The sequence below is a fragment of the Ischnura elegans genome, chromosome X (assembly GCF_921293095.1).
Source record: "Ischnura elegans chromosome X, ioIscEleg1.1, whole genome shotgun sequence".
NCBI lineage: Eukaryota > Metazoa > Arthropoda > Insecta > Odonata > Coenagrionidae > Ischnura > Ischnura elegans.
The window spans coordinates 1,193,911-1,216,089 of NC_060259.1; the positions used below are offsets into that span (position 1 = coordinate 1,193,911).

Here is a 22,179-nt window from a genome sequence, read left to right on the forward strand (position 1 = left end):
GACTAGATACTCAGGAAAATTATGGATCACTCTTTAAGACCTGATCCTTTGACATTAATTTTGGCGCTCCTTAAATTTCAGGCCATAGTTAAAGTAAGCGATGAGACGTAGAGCAGAATGGATGATGAAAATAGTAATTTCAATAAGAAATACGCAGATTGAAAATCACGCGGTGATAGCCACGGTATTATATAGAAGGTAAAAAATAAAAATTGTTTATCATCACTCTAGGGAAGGTTTTAATGGCGAATGAAGCAAGATTGATAAATTTACTCGACTTGCATCGTAAAGCACACGGAACACTTTGTGCCCCTGTGAAGACACATCCCGCTCGTTACCCCTATACAACGAAACCCTCTACAGCGAAGTCATGATTTTCCCGGTCCCCTCAAATTCGTTGTACGGAGGTTTTACTGTATAAAGGAATTATAATAACGAGGAACGTTGAAGATAATTGTGTCAGCATTAGGAGATGCATGGAAATGAATGTGTCTTAAACAGTTGAAGCAAGGTTTTGATGAATTAACCTGCATTAATATGTCGAAAATTTAATTAATGTGTGTATCCAAATGCTTTGAAAGATCCCTGAGTAAAGGCATTTGCACAATAGTAATAAAGATTATATATACGTTAGTTAATCCCTGGCCTGCTTGCCTCGAAAGCTCTGCAACAGAATCTACTCGACTTGACATTCGTAATTAAATAGTGAGAAAACGCAAATAGCAATTTACTCAACGAAGACCCACTCTTCTGACATTAGTTCCATTCAGTTTATAAATAATGATTTCATGTTAGTAGATCAACATAAATTCCTAGGCATCTACTTCGACTCCCACCTCAAGTGGGATGTGCATATTTCTCTCTGATGCAAAAAACTGAATTATCTATTTTATCTTTTATCTGTTCTAAAACATACACCTAGCTTAACTGTCTTAAAAATCTTATATTTTGGTCTCTTTTGCTCTAGAATAACTTATGGAATAATAATATGGGGATCTTCACCTTCACTAACAAGTGTTTTTCCAATACAAAAGAAAATATTAAGGACCATGTTTAATCAACACTACCGACCGACCACTTTTGCCTCATTGCCGACCACTTTTTAAAGACTTAAAGATACTTCCACTGCCATGTGTGTATTGATATTATTGTGTAGTCTATGTTAAAAAGCAAATGGTTGACTTTTTATTATATGATAAATATCACTCGCACAAAACTAGGAGATGCAATGATGTGCACCTCCAACCATCTAACTTATCTTTGACACTAAGTGGACCTAGGGCAATGAGTACAAAAATCTATTATAACTTACCCTTGATTATTAAGAATGAAAGGAGACTGCCTCAATTTAAAAAAGCAGTATTATCATTTCTCATTGATCAATGTTTCTATAGTATAGACGAATATCTGCGTTTTGTAACAAATTGAGATGAACCTCTGTGAGTTTAAGTGATTGGGTTTGTACTTTTAGTTTTTTTGATGTGCCTTATATACATGCCCTGTTCATATCAGTGTATTGTGTCTGCTGGCAAATAAAATTATTACTATTATTAATGCTACTCAAAATACTCGAGTCGTGCACCAACTATTCGACCCAAATCAAATTTTCAAGTACTCGCACATCCCTACAAATTAACATGACTTGCAAACACTAGGATATTTGACTGATGATGATGAATCATAACCCTTAACCAATGATGTGTAATTCTTGTTACACTACCAGTGATGTGCGGTCTGACATATACCACAATAAAACAAAAATTCATTAAACGTTGCAGTCATTTTTATTGCTTAGTTTAATGTTTCTTTGACTTCTCAACTACAGTGAAACCTCGATATAACGACACCCCACGGTGCACTAATAAACACTCGCTATAGCGAATTGTCGCTTTACCGGAGGTGGAGCAAATAATAGCCAATATACCTGTTGCGAACAGATATACAGGAACAGGAGTGGTGCGGCGACGGATAAACATCTATCCGATAAACGTAAGCATAAATCCAGACGAAAGGCGATTTTTTTTTGCATCACTAAATTTCCTTACTCAAATAACGACTAACTATTCAAACAATTTATAAGCGCCGCACTGAATAAAAATCATGCAAAGCATTGTTTCGTCATCATTATATTTATCAAACGACAGTTTACCACATAAATTTGAGACTGAGCACTCCATTAACTTCATTTCTAACAGATCGCTAGCAATTACAGAGGTTAAGGAGTCTTCATGAAAGTCTTCCGGCGGTAAAACCCTCGCTATGGCGAGAGCCAACACCGAAAGGGTCTCGTAAAAACGAATTCTTTAACACGCTTATTATAGGGTGCATTGACGGTGCATCGGCTATCTCTCGTAATAGCGGGTGTGTCGCTATAGCCCGTACCCGCTTTAACGAGGTTCCACTGTATTATAAAACTTATATTTAATATTATGAATTCCCAATACAACCAAGGTTTTCAGTAAAAATTGTTATTTGAAAGAGGATCAAAAAACTCACATCAAATACACTTGAGTTGTTATCATCGTACTTTTTCATTAAGTATGTACCAAATTATCCACATTATGCAACTAAAAATGCTTCCTTACAAATTATTAATTATTATTATTCTTGAAAATTCACTAGGAGTTTTTTTTAACAACTTTTTGAATCATTTCCACCAGCATTACATTTATTGATTTTTTCCAATTTACTGACATGAGGTCTCACAGACCGCTACTAACATTCAATTGCAAATTTTCATAAATAAATGATTAGAATGTTAAATTTTAATAGTGTCCTTATGATACAAAATTATGACTCACCCGAGGATTAAGGATGTTAGGTAATAGCAATTTTGAAAATATTCATAATTTTGAGGCTGTTTTACACCGTACACGGCATTGTGCAATCTGACGTAGGTGCGAAGGCGCAATCAAAATTGCACCGTGTAAAACGGTGAATAGCTAGAACACATGCCAGAATGCGTGGATGAAAGACGGCAAAATAGCCCCTGTTCTTATTTCGTTCATGCATTCGCCCAATTCCACGCCAGTTTAGAAATTAATGCAGCTCTAATCTGCACAATTCCGTGCCCCGTGTAAAACAGCCTTTAGAAATGCAGCGGTCTCTCAGACCGCACGTCACGGTTTAGGGTTAAACACTCACCTCATCTCCTGATTGGTCTCTGACCTCCAATGGATCGCGTTCCCCTTCATCCTTGAGTGCACCTTTGCAATAAAATCTCGGTGGCCTGCGAACTGGCGGACTGCTGTTCCCATCGACGTCCTCATTGCCACTTGCGACGTCACGTGCTCCTTCTGCTGAACAGCCAGCCTCCAATGACGTGGGCACATGTCCATCATCTGGAGAATAGTCATCTTCCTCCACACAATACTCACGATCCAGCTGAAAAAAGAATGGAATGGAGTAAACAAGCATTATTTCTCTAAAACAAAGTTATAAATCGGACAGAACCTCAACAGATGAAGATCCGTGAACAGGGCGGCCTTCCACATCAACAGACCACAGCTGTGTCAAACTGGTGAACGATTTGGTGCAGGAAAATTGTTTAAATGTCAGGGAGGTAGCCTGAGAATTGAACATTAGTTTTGGATCCTGTCAGACAGCTTTGATAGACATTTTCGGTTTGGTTTTCGATGCATCAAAATCCATCCCTCTAGATGGCATTTCCACCACGATAACATTCCGGCTCACAAGCTGATCATGACAGAGTTTTTCACCAAAACCAGAACTTCCCTGATCCACCCTACTCTCTAGATGTGGCTCCATTAAACTTCTATTTGTATTCATAGTTAAAATCAACCTTGAAAGGGCACTGATTCATTTCTATTGCGGACATTAATACTTATTTAAGTATACCGGGACTAGCCACGGTGATAACTTTACGGGAGTCACCCGCAATGCACAATTGTGCGAAAATTCCACAGAGAAAAAAATCATTCGCCTTGACCGGGATCCGAACCCAGATCCCTCGATTTCCGGCCGAGTGCTTTAGCCAGTTAAGCTACCAAGGCGTCATTCTTCCCTGTGGAAATTTGTGGACTATACCGGACAAGGTGGTATGGACTGCCGAGCATATTATGCGACGAGCAGTCCAAATCGTGCGCATGGCGCCACAGCTGGGGAGTAAAGCCCGAACTTTGAACACATAGAGGTGATGATCCCGGTCAAGGCGAATGATTTTTTCTCCGTGGAATTTTCGCACAATTAATACTTATTGCATGGCAGACCTGAAGATATCTAAGGCAGCTTACAAGGCAGGGTTTGAGAGCTGGAAAAGGCATTCGCAAAGGTGTGTCATGAGCCAAGGCATGTACTTTTAGGGTGACAAGTTTGATTAAGCTTTATCCATCGAAATAAACAAGTTACAGAATCAGTCCAGTCTTTTTTTGATCACACCTTGTATACCATGCACTAACTAAAGCACAACTTAACCCTTGAATGGCTAGCGTGACCATATGGGCACAGCTGCAGTGGTCTAAATAATTTCATATAAATTCCGACCCAAACATTATTGAGCATGCTGTTTTCACCAAAAATGATTACAATGTATCACTTTATTCGGTTCTTGTGCTTACGGCCAGCATTTATACCAGCAGTTGACTGTGGCATGTTAAGTATTCTTACTCACTCTGTTCGAGGTGGCAAAAGAGGAAAAATGGCGAAGTGTCTTCAGTAAATGCGATTTTTTCCCTTTTTATTTTTTATACTCGGCTAAGTATTTAATCTTATCCTCATAATGAATGCTGTCAACTTCGGTTTCTTTTGCCAGCATTGTGATATCTTTCGTATGAAACAAGGAATTTGAATTTATTTTTGGGTGATCCCATATGGGCACGCTAGCCGGGGGTGTCTTTTTTGGCTGGTATCCTTCGCTACAAACGTCATTATTGGGTCTATTATCATCTTTAATTTTTTTCTTATGTCACTCGATTTTAACGACTTCAATATTTTTTTTGTAATATTTCCATTAATTTTTAGTACAAAAAATACATTTTATACTATTCAACACTTTTATTCATGGTGCTTGCATTATACTTTGCTCAACTATCTAGTATGAAGAATGATACGGCTATTTTCTACCACTGGTATACATACCCAACAATCAAGGGCATGGTGGAAGGGTGGATGAGAAAGCTAAAACTTGATGAATCCATGATAAAATATTTTGGCAATCATGGCTGCAAACAGTTCATACGGGGTGAACCTATAAGTTTCGGCTTTAAAATATAGTGCTTGAATGCTCCTCAAGATTACTTGGTGGAATTCAGCATATAGCAGGGACTGAGTGCGGAAGAACGAAATAACTACCATAAATTCGTAGGTAAATGCTCTTCGTATTTGCTTATCATGTTGGAAAATTTACTAGAGCAAGCGATAAATCTTTTTCATTTATTTTGACAATTGGTTTACTAGCTTTCCTCCTATAAGTCAATTAAAATCTCAAGGATGTGAGGGTACTGGAACAGTTCTGAGAAAAAGGATACTCAAAGGTCGAAAAATCAGCTAGCTAAGCTAGCCCCGCTGCTCCCATGCTTTCGCACGGGAGAAAAAAGGGAATATTGTTGTTGTTAGAAAGAATGACTTTTCGGTAGTGACTGTCAAGTCACCTTGCCAATGTGTACACCCACTCACAAAGATCACGAGATTCCCACGTGTTGCCTCAAAAATGGTACAAGTTAGGCAGCCAGCAGTGGTCTCTAGCTACAATGTTTAGATAGGCGGAACTGATCTCACGGATCAAAATATCAACAGGTACAGGAATGTTATCAGAGGAAAAAATGGTGATGGTCCACATGAAGCTATTTCCTTGATGCCGTCATTGTAAATGCCTGGATCTATATGGAAAATTCTGGTTCAAATATACCGCAGTAAACCTTTAGGCGAGAGATTGCACAAGTGTTTTTGTAACGAAGATGTACCTTTCCCAGACCTGGTGGTCGTATTTAATATTCCCTATCAAGTGCAACTAATCATAGAAAGTCTGATGACATAAGGTATGATGGCAGGGATAACCAATTTGTCCCGTTTCATTAGACGCCGATTTTCTTATGAAGAATATTCTTCCCCCGCGCGCTCAGACTCAGGCTAAGTGCCCAGGTCTTTGCCTTCAATGAAATTCTAACTATCATACTCGGCAATTGAAAACCCAATACAGTGGAACCTTGTTAAAGCGAGTACGGGCTAAAGCGACACCCCCGCTATTACGAGAGATAGCCGATGCACGGTCAATTGACCCTATAATAAGCATGTTAAAAAATTCGTTTTTACGAGACCCTTTCGGTGTTGGCTCTCGCCATAGCGAGGGTTTCACCGCCGGAAGACTTTCATCAAGACTCCTTAACCTCTGTAATTGCTAGCGATCTGTTAGAAATGAAGTTAATGGAGTGCTCAGTCTCAAATTTATGTGGTAAACTGTCGTTCGATAAATATAATGATTGACGAAACAATGCTTTGCATGCTTTTTATTCAGTGCGGCGCTTATAAATTGTTTGAATAGTTAGTCGTTATTTGAGTAAGGAAATTTAGTGATGCAAAAAAACATCGCCTTTCGTCTGGATTTATGCTTACGTTTATCGGATAGATGTTTATCTGTCGCCGCACCACTCCTGTTCCTGTATATCTGTTCGCAACAGGTATATTGGCTATTATTTGCTCCACCTCCGGTAAAGCGACAATTCGCTATAGCGAGTGTTTATTAGAGCACCGTGGGGTGTCGTTACATCGAGGTTGCACTGTATATAGTATTCAAAGACTCTACCAGCATTATAGGACTAATTTTGTAAATAAACTCATCGATAACGTGTTTTTTATTCAATTACTGTTTTCAAATCTGAGTTTTATACTGTTAAGATAACATGAAGAGTACAGAGGATGCATTATTAAAATTCTGTTCAGAGCTGAACGACGGACTGAATAAGAACTGTAGAGTTGCTGGCTTATTTGTAGACATTACCAAAGCCTTCGACTCCATTAATCATAACATACTAATGAATCGATTATGGGAAGCGGGTATACGTGGAACCGCATATGATTGGTTTCAAAGTTATCTTTGTGATCGAGATCAATGTGTGCGTCTCAAAAATTGCTACAGTGAAAAGATTCGACTCACCTGTGGTGTCCCACAGGGGTCTGTGTTGGGACCCATACTGTTTTTAATATATGTAAACAATTTATGTGCTGGCAGGTTTAAAGGTCAATTAACGTCATTCGCAGATGACACTGCACTAAGTTACTCTGTTAATAGTGTTGATGATCTATATGAACACATACAAAGTGATCTATTAACACTCAATATGTGGTTTTCGGCTAATTATATGTTGTTAAGTGAAAAAACGAAATATATTATGTTTAGCATGAGTAAATCTACCTCAAACAAAAGTAAACTATACTATCAATGTGCAAATTGTATAAAAGATAATGTTACTTCCTGTGATAAATGTATTTTGATCGAACAGGTTAGTCACATAAAATATTTAGGTATATATTTTGACCAAAATTGTAAATGGAAGTCTCACATAAATAAATTAAAATCAGAAATGATTACTATTGTAAGAAAATTCTACTTCCTCAGATACATATGCCCTGAATCAGTGTTAAAAATGGTATATTATGCTCTCGTTAATTCAAGATTGCAATACGGAATAGCCTGCTGGGGTGGAGCATATTTTATCAACATTAAACCATTGATAGTGGCGCAAAAAAGGGTTATCAGGGTTATAACACGATCGTATAGGAAAAGCCACTCATTTCCTCTATTCAAAAAATTAGATGTCCTCCCACTAAGGCATTTATTCATTTATAAAGTCCTTAGAATATTCTATAACCGTAGTGGTGAAAAGGCCCGACCACAAAACTATGACATTAGAGCTTGGAGAAACTTCCATATACCTAGGCCAACGACCGAAATTTATCGACAGTCATACAATTACTTAGGGCCTAAATTGTTTAGTATGTTGCCGAGTAATGTAGCAAACTCGGAAAAAAGATGGGGATTTAAATCCGCAGTTAAAAAATGGCTTATGATGTGTGAGGAAGTAGAGTTTCTACTAAGAAAGGTGGGTTAAAAAGTTTACAATAAAAGGTGTATTGTATATTCTATGTATGTAATTATGCGTTTATATAAGAAAAATAAGAAAAATAGTTATCCTTGTCCAAATATTTGAAATACGTTTTGTAATAATGAATGCAATCGGCAATAGAACAAATAACTGAATACAAAGAAATTTTACTTCTCATGTGTGCTAGCACCAGACCTATGTAAAAAGTTTATGATGGTAGCCCCAAAACTACTAAAAGGGGTACCTATATATTCCAAAATATTTAAGTATGTTCTAAAATGTAATATTTGATTGTAAATGGAATAAATTATATATTATTATTATTATTATTATTATTATAAGATCGTTGGACAGCCAAAAAATGTTTAAACCGGAAACATGTAGTATAATTATTTGAAATTACTTCAAATTGCCAAATAAAAGAAGTATTATAGGTAAATGCGAAAATATATGGCATACCACGCAGTAAAAATAAGAATTATGATGGTTCGAGCAATTCTTCTGCAGAATGCAGACCGGTGGCTGGAACGGCTAGCGTGCCCATATGGGCACACCCCCTCTAGCAAGAACGAATCGACAGAATTTTAAAACTAAGTGTTTATCTGAATCCTTGGGAGGTAATTAAGCAGTTTTTAACGGAAAAACAAAATAAAACTCCGAAAAAAAACTCCGCTGTTTAAGGGTTAAGGTGAACTAGCACACGAGAACACGCCAAGTCTCCTCCAAGGTATCAAATTACTATATTCCAGAGATGCCTTCTGTATTTAATTCAAAAAATATTTAACCTACTACCAGATGAATGTAAAAAGGAAAAAAAGTATGCTATTTTCAAAACAAGTTAATAAATGGTTGTTTGAAAATGATGATATTGAAATTATAATAGAAAATGTGCATAAAATTGTTTTGCAACATGAATGTGCAAAGAAAATCTGTAAAATAAGTCTACTCCGTGCTTAGTGCTGTAAACATCTGCACCATAACTATCACTGTAATACAGTAGAACTTGTTTATTACTGTGGAAAAGTCAACATCATTACAATTACTTTTGGTAGTTCTCGTAGGATCGCCATCCTGAACTCGTTTTGCATTGACAATCAAGTAAATGAGCCCTGCATTGCAAGAACAGTACCACGTGAATGAAGTTTGTTGTGCTTCAACGTAGCATGGGCAAAACCCACTTCAAAACACGCGCCACCACGTGATTTCCCCACTCCCGCGCCTGGACATTACACTCACACCACTAGACCTTCTCCACCCAACCTCCTTCCCCTCACACGCCCCACCGCGTGATTTCCCCACTCCCGCGCCAGAACGCTACCCTCACACCACGAACCTTCCCCACCTTGGCTCCTTCCCATCACAGGCGTCACCACATGTCCCAGCAGAGCGCCCTTATTGGACGGATGGCGGCCAGGAGGGGTATATAAAGAGGTGCCCGATACCAGGGAAAGCAGTGTGGAGCAGGGCTTTGGCACAGGGCGGGCGAACTGTTGACAGCGTGCGACACAACAGTCTGACGGGCATTTTCCTGAACTAACGCTATCGTTTCGTAAGATAGTTTTGATTAATAAATATTATTGCGTAAAAAATTATTTCATTACTTGTGTAATGTCACTCAGTTGGTATCTTGAATAATAAATAGGAAATATGAAATATGTGTGCTTCCTCTGTCTCACCCATTGACCAATCATGAATCGGCCAATGAAATTTCGTCTCCTCATTTCGAAAGTTTAGATCGTTAGGAAAACATCTACTTACTGTGGACCGGTTAGATCTTGTGTTCTCGCGATGTACGGTTTCAGGCGTTGTTTGTATATAGTTGTTGATTCTATTTTAACTTAATTCTCTCTACATCAAGTTTTCAAGCCTGCGTGTGGTGTGTGAAGTGGTTGACAACGTTATATTTTCGAAAAAGTCACGTATATTCAGCCCATTAACGCTTGTATAGTGATCTTGATTTTGCTTACGAATTTTTGTTTTTCAACAATCTCATATTCAGTGCAGTGAAGTGGCCACTGGTAAAGGAATTTTCTTTGTGGTGTTCTTATCCCGTGATGACACTGAGGAATTATAGTTCGCTGTGTGTGTGGGTACGAGGACTTATGCGTACGCAAGTGAGGCATAGAGAGATTCTTGTCAGGCTTTCGCCATCCTGTGTATAGTGTTTATTTATTTACTAATTCAATTCATTGTATTTGGCAGGTGAGTGACTTTTTATGTGAACTTTTATGAAATAAATGGGCATTTGCTTTGCACATGTTGTGATTTTATTTAAATGATATCCCGCATAGTATCCCTACCGCAAGCAACACGCAAAGCAAGAATAAAAGTGGAATGGGGACTGGAGGGGAATGGGTACGGTAGGGGAGGGTGCTAGTTTACGGAAAACGCCCGCAGAATGCGCTGTAGTGGCCCCAGCCGCGTCGTCCGCTACGCTACGCTGTCTACACTTTTTAACATTGTGTGTCACGACTGTGGTGTGGAGGAGGAAGGAAGCTGACTGACACCCTCGTCTGTCTTTCTTCCTTTTTGGAGGGAACCTTAGGGAAAGAAGCTGATTGACACCATCGTCGATCTTTCTTCCTTTGAGAGGCCATACCGGACCGATCCAGCCCAAGCCCCGCAGAAGCAGTAGCTGCGCCGCGGACCTCACCACCCACCATTAAAAACACTACTTAACATTATTGAATATTATTTCCATCGTCAAAAGTTAATAACAATTACTTAAAAGAATAATGAATTAAACCGTATGTAGTAGTCGATTGCAAATCAAATAATGAAAATACATACACTCAATACAAAAGTTGTGTTACATGTTTAAACAATAGGGGTACTGGGTTTACAAAATTTGCATTAAAATTTTTAAAACATATTACTTTGTTGTAAATCTCAAACAGACAGTATTTTTTCTGCGCTGTTTCCTCAAAATATTTTTTGTGCTGAATGCGTTCATTGGACGATTTATTCATCGACATCTAAATCTACACACTAACCCACAAGCCGCTTAAAAACGTGTGGCAGGGGGTGTTAGGACACCAGCCATTTACACATGAAGAGGAATTTGGAAAATGGAAAGGAAATTGGTGCAATGATTCAATTTGATGGTATTTGGCACCTTTTTCTTTTTTGTGCCCATGGATATATGGCTGTTGGATTTGGAGACGTGTAAATAAATTGATAAATACTATCCATCATACCTACTCCCGCTTTGTTTTTATTAGGGATGGGTCGAATAGTAGATTTCTCGAATTCGAATATCAAATCATTGCTCGAATATTCGAATACCTCGAATACTAAACGATGAATGCGGGAATGTTAGACTAGGTCGCCTATGCAGCAGGAAACCCAAGATTTTGGCGAGTAATTGTGATTTCCTTTAAAGGATTCAAAAAGGAATTTAGCTGATTGATGGAATATTTTAATTTTATGTAAACAATAGGTTAGTTTCCTTAATTAAAGAAAACGAAAGGCATTAATTGTGATTCGTTACCTACCATTAGTGTATAAATTATATACAAATTATTTGTTTTAGAAATACCAGTTTAGACGAATGGCAATGGTCAATTTTAACCTCATTTGAAAAAGGCCAGATTGGCGCCCATGCGATGCCACTCCACGTGACGTCACAGGGACCTAGTGAGGATAGGAGTTTTACATCGTCTGAGGTTAACAATGCATGCATGAGGCACAGAGCTCAGGGAAACATGTCTTAATAATCACCTATTAAAACTGGCTACGGTCGGAAAGTTTTCTTCGGTTGATGAGGTATTAATAATCCTTATTTAAGCCAACCGCTACCATCTGGCATGGTACTCAGCTACCAGCTAGCATCCTGCGTCGTATAGGCGCTCAGAGCCTCGCCCGAAGGTCACCGCACTCGCGGCAGCAGGAAGCAGAACAACGTCACGCGGAGTTTTTCTCGGCATTCATACTTACCCGTCGCGTTTCCGCGCGCTTGAAATTTTTCACTTTTCATGCAATCGCCAAAAATAGATATCGTCAAATAAAAATCTAACAGCTTTACATACGTACTCCATGAGTAATAATCTTTCGATTTAGGCAATAAAAAAATAATAGGAAACCACCCTATTTGAGCATTACGCCTAAATGCTAAGCCTCCGTCGCATTTCTTTGTCTTTCCGGCATTTATTTTCCTGCGTAAAATGCTTAAATAAAGTCAGAAATATGTCGTGTTTGGTCTCATTCTTTTTTAAATTACGCGCACATTACTAATATTTCAATCCAATAAAAGTGTAACATCAATTGCCGAAAATCATTGTAAGACAACTTTTGGGCTAGTAGATGACTCATGCAGCAGTTTACCTTCAGAAATGGGGAACTTCGAAGCAGGTAAGCAGAAAAGGCCAGTGGGTGAGTAGAGTAGGGGGGCATGAGACACATTTTTATTTCTCTCGAGTAACTTGATATTGTTTTCGAAGCTAAGGTCTTCGTAATACGATCTCTGCGCGAGCGGGGACCTTTTGTTTGATTTCGGAGAAGAGGATATCGTCGGAGGGGGTGGGGCGAACGCTGAATAGAGGGGTATTGCAGATCGTGGGAAATGAGCCAATGTTACTATCCCACGGCACTGAGTTTCTCCCTATGGTAGTTTCATCTCCTGGGGAAGATTCAAAATAAGTGCCTGTCCTTATTAGCCACAAAAGACACGTGGCAAACACCTCGTCTCATTTTTTATCAAAAGATGGATGGGGGAAAATGGTCAGTGGGAAGAAAGAAGGAAGGGTGAATCGCTATTCTATAATTTTCCGGTAACTTGATATTTTTTTCGAAGCTAAGGTCTTCATAATACGATCCCTGTGCGAGCTGGGACCTTTTGTTTGATTTCGGAGAAGAGGAAATCGTCAGATTGGGTGGGGTGAATGCTGAATGGAGGGGGATAGCGGATCGTGGGAAATGCGCCAATGTTGCTATCCCACGGCACTGAGGTTCTCCTGATGGGGGACACCTGGGATTTTTGGATTTTTTTCACCCGATCAATTTCAGTTCCCCATGCCGAACTCTTTTCACTGCTTTAACCCTCGAATTTGATGTAGTTCGTCAGCTTGCCTAAAACAGCGCTGCATGCAATAAATAACTAGAGTTCTCTTCATTTATTCGAGTCAACTACCAACGACGTGCGAGCGACAGTGTATGACGCGAAATTCAAAGTATTCGAGGTATTCGAGACCGTACCTTTGGCATAACTATTCGAGATCTCGAATATCGAATACTTTCTAGTATTCGAGGTATTCGAGTATTCGCAGACACTATTCGCACATCTCTAGTTTTTATAATGAAATAGGATGGTCTCTGGTATTCTTTTACTCGTTTCGGAAATAGTGTCGTCTGAGATCATGCTGCTGAGTGAAAGTACATTATTGTTCTAGTTTGCCTGATTCTACGCAAGAGTATGGCCTAAGGTATTTTTGAACCCTCGCGTTGAATGGATTACATGGCTATTTTAGGGGTCATGGATATTTGTGCGTCACACCTGTTTTTTTTCAGATCGTTCATGCAAGAGAAGTTTTCCATTTTTTTATTACTTCCTGCCAGTTGGATGGATGGAAAATAATTATTACAAATTACATTTATTCCTGAATTCTTGTATGTTACGGTCACTTTAGTAACTATTTATTTCCCCAACGCTTGATTTGATGGCCAAACATCATCTTTGCCACAATATGGAAATTCATTTAGGCTGTATTTTCATTTCACATCTGTCAAAACCCAGTACTCTATTCCAAATTTGTCTGGTCTATTTGGAATTTACCTCATAAAAGGGCAGCTGCATTTTGTTGGATAGAGCTGTGCATGTGCTATCACGCCAAAGTTGCCATCGGATTCACTATCTTGGACTTCTTCGCTTCCATCACATGCAGATGTTGATGGATTGGTCAGAATGAACTTGAACTGATGTTTACGATTCACTTCTCTTGATATATTTCTCGACTTATTACTTTCTTCCTCAACTCGCTTCTGATATGCATGCAAAAGAAATCTACAAACGAAAGCGCATTATGGTAGAATCTTCTCTAGTTGCATTGGAGGTATAGAGAGCTGGAGAGCATTAGAAATTCATACAAAAGGACAAAGCAACGCTAATTGCCGTTCGAAAGGCAGGGACTCAACCGCCAACCGTATCCTGATTTGTATCTTCCAGGAACTTGCAGTAATGCTTCTTCTCCAACCTACGGGCAGATTCCAAGGGTAGGATTTACAGTAGAATTTTGCAGTCCAACCAATTCCTTCGCTCTCTCAAAAAGACAGGATTTTTCCCCAGGAGGCCGCGTGCAGTCAACCCGCCCCAAACCCCGACGGGGTCAGGCGGCACTAATGCTGTATACACGGCAAAGGGGCTAGGTCAAGTGACGGTGCCGTCAGGCCAGACAAATGAAAGTTATTCGTAAGCCTGATGAGTCGATATTGAAAATAATGTCTCTAAGAGCTCTGAATCTTGGACGACGGAAAACAATTCTTGGGATACGTGACGATTTTCTGGTGTGGGTAATACAATAATCATTGAACAACAAATAAAACAAAATTAAAATATCATAATTACATGAATTTACGCAAATCAAGAATTGATAAGGTTTTATTTCCCTTTGCTGCCCAAAAAAATCGAAAGATTGTGCACAACAAGTCGCTATGCCTAGGTTTTCGTATACAGATAGGAGCCTTGGGACGAAACTGGCATTGAACTGGGTACTTCCAGATTCAAAATGAAGCAAATCATCTACCACACTAGCCTCTTGCTGATTATATGATATATGTGGCACTAAAGTGCCCACGGGCAAGAAAATAGCGCGAAAACCAGTTGTGGGTCAAATGACCCCTAGCCGTCCTTCTAGGTATAACACGTCACAAAAATTTAAAACAAAACATTATTGTTGAATTTTCACTAATTTATCAAAATATAGACCAAAATGAACAACATAAAAAAGTTTCAAAATTAAAAAAAATATTTTAATAAGAGAAAAATAAATTTGAATTCTGAAAATGGGTCAAATGACCCCTGCCGTCCTTCTAGTGTTAAGTGAATATTGGCAAGATCTGTTGTAAAATGCTCTTGGATTTCTATCATGTTAGGGTGTGAATTTTGGATAAATTTCAACGCAATGGAATAGGTAATGATCTTTGAAATTTAATTTTACGACTACATCCCCTTTGATCTGGAACTGGAGTCTTTCTCTAGTAGAATTTTTTTTCTTCTCAGTGTCGTCAATGGTGTCATTTACTATCCTCTTCTATCGTGAGACATTGGATTTGTATGATGGAGGTTCTGAACTGTTGGGTGCCCTTTACTGTTGAAAAATCGTAATTTTAATTTTGTTCAAAAGTGGTAAACTCATAGCTGGTTCTGATACTAAATATCTACCAAATTTTAAAATTTATATCAGTTTCTTTATGGAATAAGGATTCTTATGTTTGGAAAAACTGTCTCATAAATGTGATGGTGTTGTTACAGTTATACTCGTGGCAGTCCTAATGGAGCTAGAGAGCTAGTAATTCGGCCATGTTGCAGGTTTTTTATGCTAATTCCAGTTTTACAGATCACATTATATGATCTAATCTGACTAAGGTTACAGTAATGAACTAAATTTTACAGTCAGAGTGGAACATGTTAAATTTAAATTTACTTCAAGGGAGTCTTGCAAAGTTTTAGGTGTAACAGTTTCTCAAGGGCAATATTCAGAATTATGTACGTATATTTCAATCAATTGGTGATCAGTTGAAATTCTATTTTGCACTGCATTGCTTGTTATTACTTAAGTTATTTTCTATGCCACATTTTGCTTGGCATTATCACTCATTCATTTTATGATTTGTTGAGTTGAATATTCACAAAAGGGGTGTGGCCACTCAGTCCAGCTAATAATTAAGCTAATAAATGAATCACTCAACAGATTTGATCATCATCATGACATAATGTAATAGCTTCTTCAATAAAAATGTAACCAAAAAGTCTCACCAACAGAGAAACAAGATAGTCGTTCATTATCTGGTTGTAGATTAAGTCTTGTGAAGTTCGGACTCAGAAAGCCTCAGATAGGCCCATAGTCATGTGCATCTATTTTATCATCAGAGGTTCTATTGCATTATGTCTCAAACTCCTAAATTATGACTTAATTTAGATGTTCCACCTGTCAAAAGAATATTGTTTAAATGTTGAGAGTCATCAAATTTGAAACATCTCACTCTCCAAATTTTCAAGTTCCCCCACGTTAGGTGTTTCTGAATAGGCACTTGTCTATTTTATTTATGTCAACTCAAGCTGATTTTTTAATTCAGTTGACATTTTTTATCATTTGAACCAATTGGGATTATGACCACTTAATTGTGTCATTAGATTTTTTAGAAATCTTTGTATTTCATTAACATTTTATTTATTATGTTATGCATTATATTATAAAGTGTTTTTAAGGTAAAAAAGCATTTAAGGGTGCGATTCATAGAGACACTAAAATTGCTCACTTTACGAAGTCTCTTTACGGTAAAGTGAGAGTTTAGCTAAAGTTCATTTCAAAGGCATCCCCAGGATCTCACTTAATAAAGTGGAACTGTAGCTGCTTAAGTCTCGTTCAGGCATTGAAATTTTGAGTGTTGGCAATGAACTCTTCGTAAAGGTTAACAAAAAGTTGACTCAGGATATGAATTGCTAAGTTGTTTACAGGTTTTTTGCGACTAGGTTTCCATGTTGTATTGTGCAAAGATTTTATTAAGTTGCATTTTTTTGTTCTCTCATTTTGTGTGCAGATGTAAATTAATACTGCATTGTCGGAAGCTTTTCCCCACTAACTTTTTTGTATGCTAATGACTGAGTTAGGTGAATAAATGCTCACTTTTAATTAGCTTCCTGCATTGGAAATGCACTTCGATGTTTCCAGCAAAGTAAAGATACAAATGCTAACATTTTCACATCATTTTATGATAATCTTGCATGTTTAACTGCACACGATTGTTTGGACTACATGTTAGTCCACGTTTGATGGTATAAGTTCATTGAAGGTGGGTGATATGGTGAAATTCTCTCACGTTAACTTGAAACTGTAGCAATTCATTTAAAGATTTTCCAACCAGTGGTTGCCTCAGGTGGATGCATATTTTGAAGTAGGTATAGGTGTTTATTGAATTTTTTTGCTCTTACCAGTATTTTAATTCTTGGGATGTTGATGTATGTGGCTGTATATACATCCTCGATAAAATATTGCTTAGCTGCAGATAATATGACTATGAAGGAAAGTATGTTTTACTTTTATATTGCTGCCTTTCATGACAAGATACTATTTCATCATTGTAAACATTCAAATGCCTAATCGAAAAACGAAACACATCTCTAGTTTCAAAACAAAACAAATCTCTAGTTTCAAAATGACAGAAACATGAAAATGTTAAACATGATATGGAGGCATGTGGAAAGAGTACATAAAGCAATTATGGAATGAAAACGCTTAAAAACAATGAAACGTTTAGAAACTAGCATTTGGTTGGCCAAGCGACATGAAAATCAAGTCTGCTTACGAGGGCCATTGGCTCCAATATAGGTAAACAGAAATTTGCTATCATTTCAAGGATAAATTCTAGAATATAAACACATGCATAACCTAAGAACATAATTAGCTTGTTTTCAAAATCAACACAAATTATGCCAACCTATTCAACCACTTTCTGTGCTGTAATTATCACATAATCGTTAAAATGTCCTAGGTAGTATAACGACCAATAGAATTCAACTGCAGAAGTAATGGGTCATCTCCAGCAGTACTGACTCGATATATTTTCCGGAAAGAGAGACGCATTAACTGTCTGGTTATTTTTTGAAATATGCCTGTCTTCTGCTGTGTTCTCACCAAAGAATTAATTCCTATTAATTTCCATAACCCAAATATCTTCATATTTCAACTTCAAAAGCAGCCATATTTATTCATCCGTAAAGGACACTTTACCCTAAAGTGAGCTCCGGTTGGGCACTTTACGGTAAAGTGACAATTCTGCCATTTTTCTTCTGAAGTGGTGTTTATGAAACAGAGAAAGCAGACTTTAGCCTGGTTAAAGTAGACTTTAGCCCAGCTAATGTATACTTTAGCTTAAAGTGCCGTCTACGAATAGCACCCTTAGGGATTCATTTCAATATTAATGTTGAGGTGCAGTTCACAAAATTTTCTGTTGCACATTTGATTGTTACTTCACATTTGTGGATATAATCCCATCTTTTTGTATAATTGTTTTGCATCATTTTATTGTTCTGTGTCAAAGGCTACTGCAGTGTGATCCTAATGTAATATGCGAGAAATCTTAATAAATGTGCTTTGTATTACTCAATTATTGTTTTTAGTGTTTTCACCCTAGCGAACCTTAATGGATATCTACTATGATAACGGGTCATTGGTCCGAGTTGTTAATAAGTAGTAATATTGGTAATCGCTAGGAAGGGGGGGCGGGGAAAAAGACTATCCAATTGGAATTTTGCGCTCTAGCATAGCCGAAGTTACTTTTTTGGCCGCTGCAAAAGTAGGATGGCGCCACAGTAGGCGGCCAAAACTTGCTGTGTCATTTTTAACACGCACATACACATCTTTCTAGAGTATATAATCTTTGGGCACCAATCTGGCCTTTTTCAAATGAGGTTAAAATTGACCATTGCCATTCGTCTAAACTGGGAATTATAAAACCAAATAATTTGTATATTATGAATACACAAACAGTGGGCAACAAATCGCAATCAATGCCTTTCGTTTTCTTTGATGAAGGAAACTACCCTATTGAGCGTACTAACCAGGAAAGCACCACTATTCCAAGCATACTAACCAAATAGTACAACATGCATTTTACTCCGAAGGTGCTGGGACCAAGAGAAATCCGTGCTGTGTTAAGGAGGAAAACCTGCTAAGGAGGAACATACTAACCAAGTTCCACTGAATTATGAGGGTTGCCCAGGACGTAATGCACCACAATTTTTTTCTCGTCTGACAACAATGTTGCGAATTTGAAACATTACATATGAGTTATTTGAAGATTTACGATGCAAAATTTCTGGCTCTTCCGACTTAGCGTAGCTGCAGCACCGTTTCAAAATGGCGTGCATAATTGAGGTATGTAGCAAGCAGCTTGCCTCCATTCAATTTCTCACTGCAGAGAAAGAAACTGAGGGAAATATTAAAAAACGGTTGTGCTAAGTTAATGGAGAACCTGCAGTCATGATAAGAAAACTGCTAGGGATGCCAAAGATCCTCTCTGCGTGGCTCCATCTATTCCGCTGCTCTGCATTACTGGCAGGAAGGCACAGATTTCAATATCACCTGGTGTACTCACAGATAGATATGCCTTTTGGCACAAAAAAAGCATGTTTTTCAAACAGAATACTGATCATACTCAGGCTCAATGAAGGCATCATCATCTGCACATGCCACTGTGATGTCAATGCATTTCAAACTGCCATGTTTTTACACGTAACTTATTTGCCCCAGATAACTTTGAACTAACCATCGACGTTTATCGATACGTAGTATATACCGGTCAAAAACAGGTATTTACAGGTATTTCAATGGGATTCCAGCAATGCATTTTATTTCATAAGCCAAACAGGCAATATGAGCTCTTTCATACAAAATTACTGCATGAAACTGCCAAACAACATTGACTTATATTATTGCACTCCAAGAATAATTTTGACCAGACACTCAGGAAAATTTTTAGAGTACAGTACACTCCCAATTATCTGGGCTAATTCTGGACAGCAGGAATAATCTGAGAACACGGATAACCCAAACTTTCACTTTAATGTCTTGCAATGTTCATAATTTACGTAAACAAACAAAATATATAATTAATTATGCAGTTATTCTGCTATTTTAGAGTGCTTCCCGGACTCAATGAGAGCTTTCATCGCCAGTTCGCTTTCTTTTTAGCGGAGCGCAGTTGTACACTGCGAGGCTTGGAAAACAGGAACAGGGTCATTCCATGTCAAATCAACCAATATTTTGACCAAATGACACCCACCGACTCGGATTTTCATGAAACTTGCCAAGGTCATACATTCTGGTATAATTAGTAATTGTGTACAAATTTAGCCCCCAATTTTCAATTGTTGATAAAATATGAGCAATTGAAATTTGGGCGTGACCCCTAAAGTGCCGCAACGTGCAACACATGGTGATTTCTATTAGGGATGAGTCGAATCCACTTTTTTTCGATTCCGATTCCTTCAAATCGATTCCCGATTCCAATTCCATCGATTCTTAAGGTCGCTTTACACGGTACACGGAATTGCGCAATCTGACGTACGTGCAAAGGCGCAATCAAAATTGCATCGTGTAAAGCGGCGAATTGCTAGAACACATGCGAGAATGCGTGGATGCAAGACGGCAAAATAGCCCGTTCTAATTTCATTCATGCATTCACGCAATTCCACACCATTTTAGAAATTAATGCAGCTCTAACCTGTGCAATTCCGTGTACCGTGTAAAACGGCCTTTATTCCTTCTAACAGAAGGGATTTTGATTTATCTGTAGCATTGCTATCATTACAATTTAAGAATTGAATGGAATTAAATAACTAGGGATGGACGGATCCAGGATTTTTGGAGCCTGATCTTTCGAATCGGATATTTTCGAATCCAAATGCATTTTCAAATTCCTGCCATTAAACAAAATCATTATTCAAGTTTATTCTGGGTACATACAATTAATGGAATGCTTTTTAGATTTTCATACACATTTTAATATTTTTATAAATTAAAAGTCATTTTTACAGGCTTTCAAGATGTTTTTTAAAAACATCTTTACATGCTCAGGACCTACGCTTGGGTTTGGAAATGAAAATAGGAAAAATCTTAGGATGAACCACTGACAAGTGGCATAGCAAGAGGACCCCCCAAAATATAAAAACACGATTACTTTCCTTCATAAAAGGAAACAAAATATTTAAAAATCATGAATTTACAAAAATGAAAAATAGAAAAAAATGAATCTTTGAAAAATGAAGTTTTTTCTATTATGAAGGGTGTTAAAATTAGGTTGAAACCCTCTCCTTTGTACCCTGTTGTTTAAATATTTTCACCCCCTGGTTTTGGACCCCCCCTTAACAAAATTCCTGGCTGCCTCCCTGCCATCGATTGAATTCAAATTTTCCTCACACACGTTTCCCCCGAATTTTACTTTCTCATTGCATACCGACTTGTGTTTCACCCGAAAATGCTTCAGTATGGTGAGGTGGATTAAGCACATCCTCGCGATAATTTACGGCACAGTGCACGCACACGGCATTTATTGGTTCTCCTTATCTCCATGGAAATGTTTATACACAATGAAAGACATTTTTATCGGTGTATCATTAAATTAAATTGCAACTGCGCAATCAGCAACACAATTAACAGTATTTAAAACGGCATTAACGTCACGTACGACGAGGTGCTCAACCGTTCAGCATGAGGAAGGGTAGGGCAGAAGAAGTGCATTGAGGAGAGGTGGAGGGGAAGGAGCACTGGCATAGCCAGGAATTTTATCAGGTAGCCAGGCAGGGGGAGGTATAGGGGGGGGGGGGGAAGGTCCAAAACCAGGGGGGAAAATTTTAGAAAAAACTGGGTCCTTAATAATGGGTTTTAAACTAATTTTAACACTTTTTATAGCCGAAAAAAAAATTTTGTTAAAGAAAAATTTTGTAAATTCCTTATTTTTCAATATTTTGTTTTCTTTTGAGGAGGACAATAATTGTGTTTTAGAATTTCGGGGAGATGGGGGTCCTGACCCTCCCCCTGGATACACCACTGGGAAGGAGTTAGTAAAGGAGAGGTGGAGAGGAAGGAGCACGCTCCCTCCGTATTTCAAACAACGAGGCTACAAATGAGGGAGTCAAGGACGAAGAAGTCAGATCTTGCTTCAGTGACGTCGTTGCCTTCAAAGCGAAGCCGGGCGCGCTATGTGATATATGTAGTTGGCGTTTCCAATCCGTCTGTAATTTTTTAAGGGGTTAATGCTGCACTTGTTTCTTTGAAAATTGTGCTGTTTGGACAATGTTGCATATCAGTAAAGTCTAATTGTAGAATTGTAGATAGAAAACTGAGTGGCACTCAATTAGAGCTGAAAAATAAACAGAAATATCGTTAAGAATGCGTCTCGTTTG

General features: G+C 38.1%; 1 protein-coding gene across 8 annotated transcripts in view; it reads right to left on the reverse strand.

Annotated features, from left to right (window-relative positions):
- The window catches only part of LOC124170521 (zinc finger protein 467-like), a 232,469-nt gene that overhangs the window by 131,492 nt on the left and 78,798 nt on the right, over positions 1-22,179 (reverse strand). For all 8 annotated transcript variants that reach the window (XM_046549295.1, XM_046549294.1, XM_046549297.1 and 5 more), the window contains one exon: positions 3,145-3,384. In XM_046549295.1, coding sequence (XP_046405251.1) covers positions 3,145-3,384 — 240 coding nt within the window. The remainder of the gene's footprint in view (positions 1-3,144; positions 3,385-22,179) is intronic.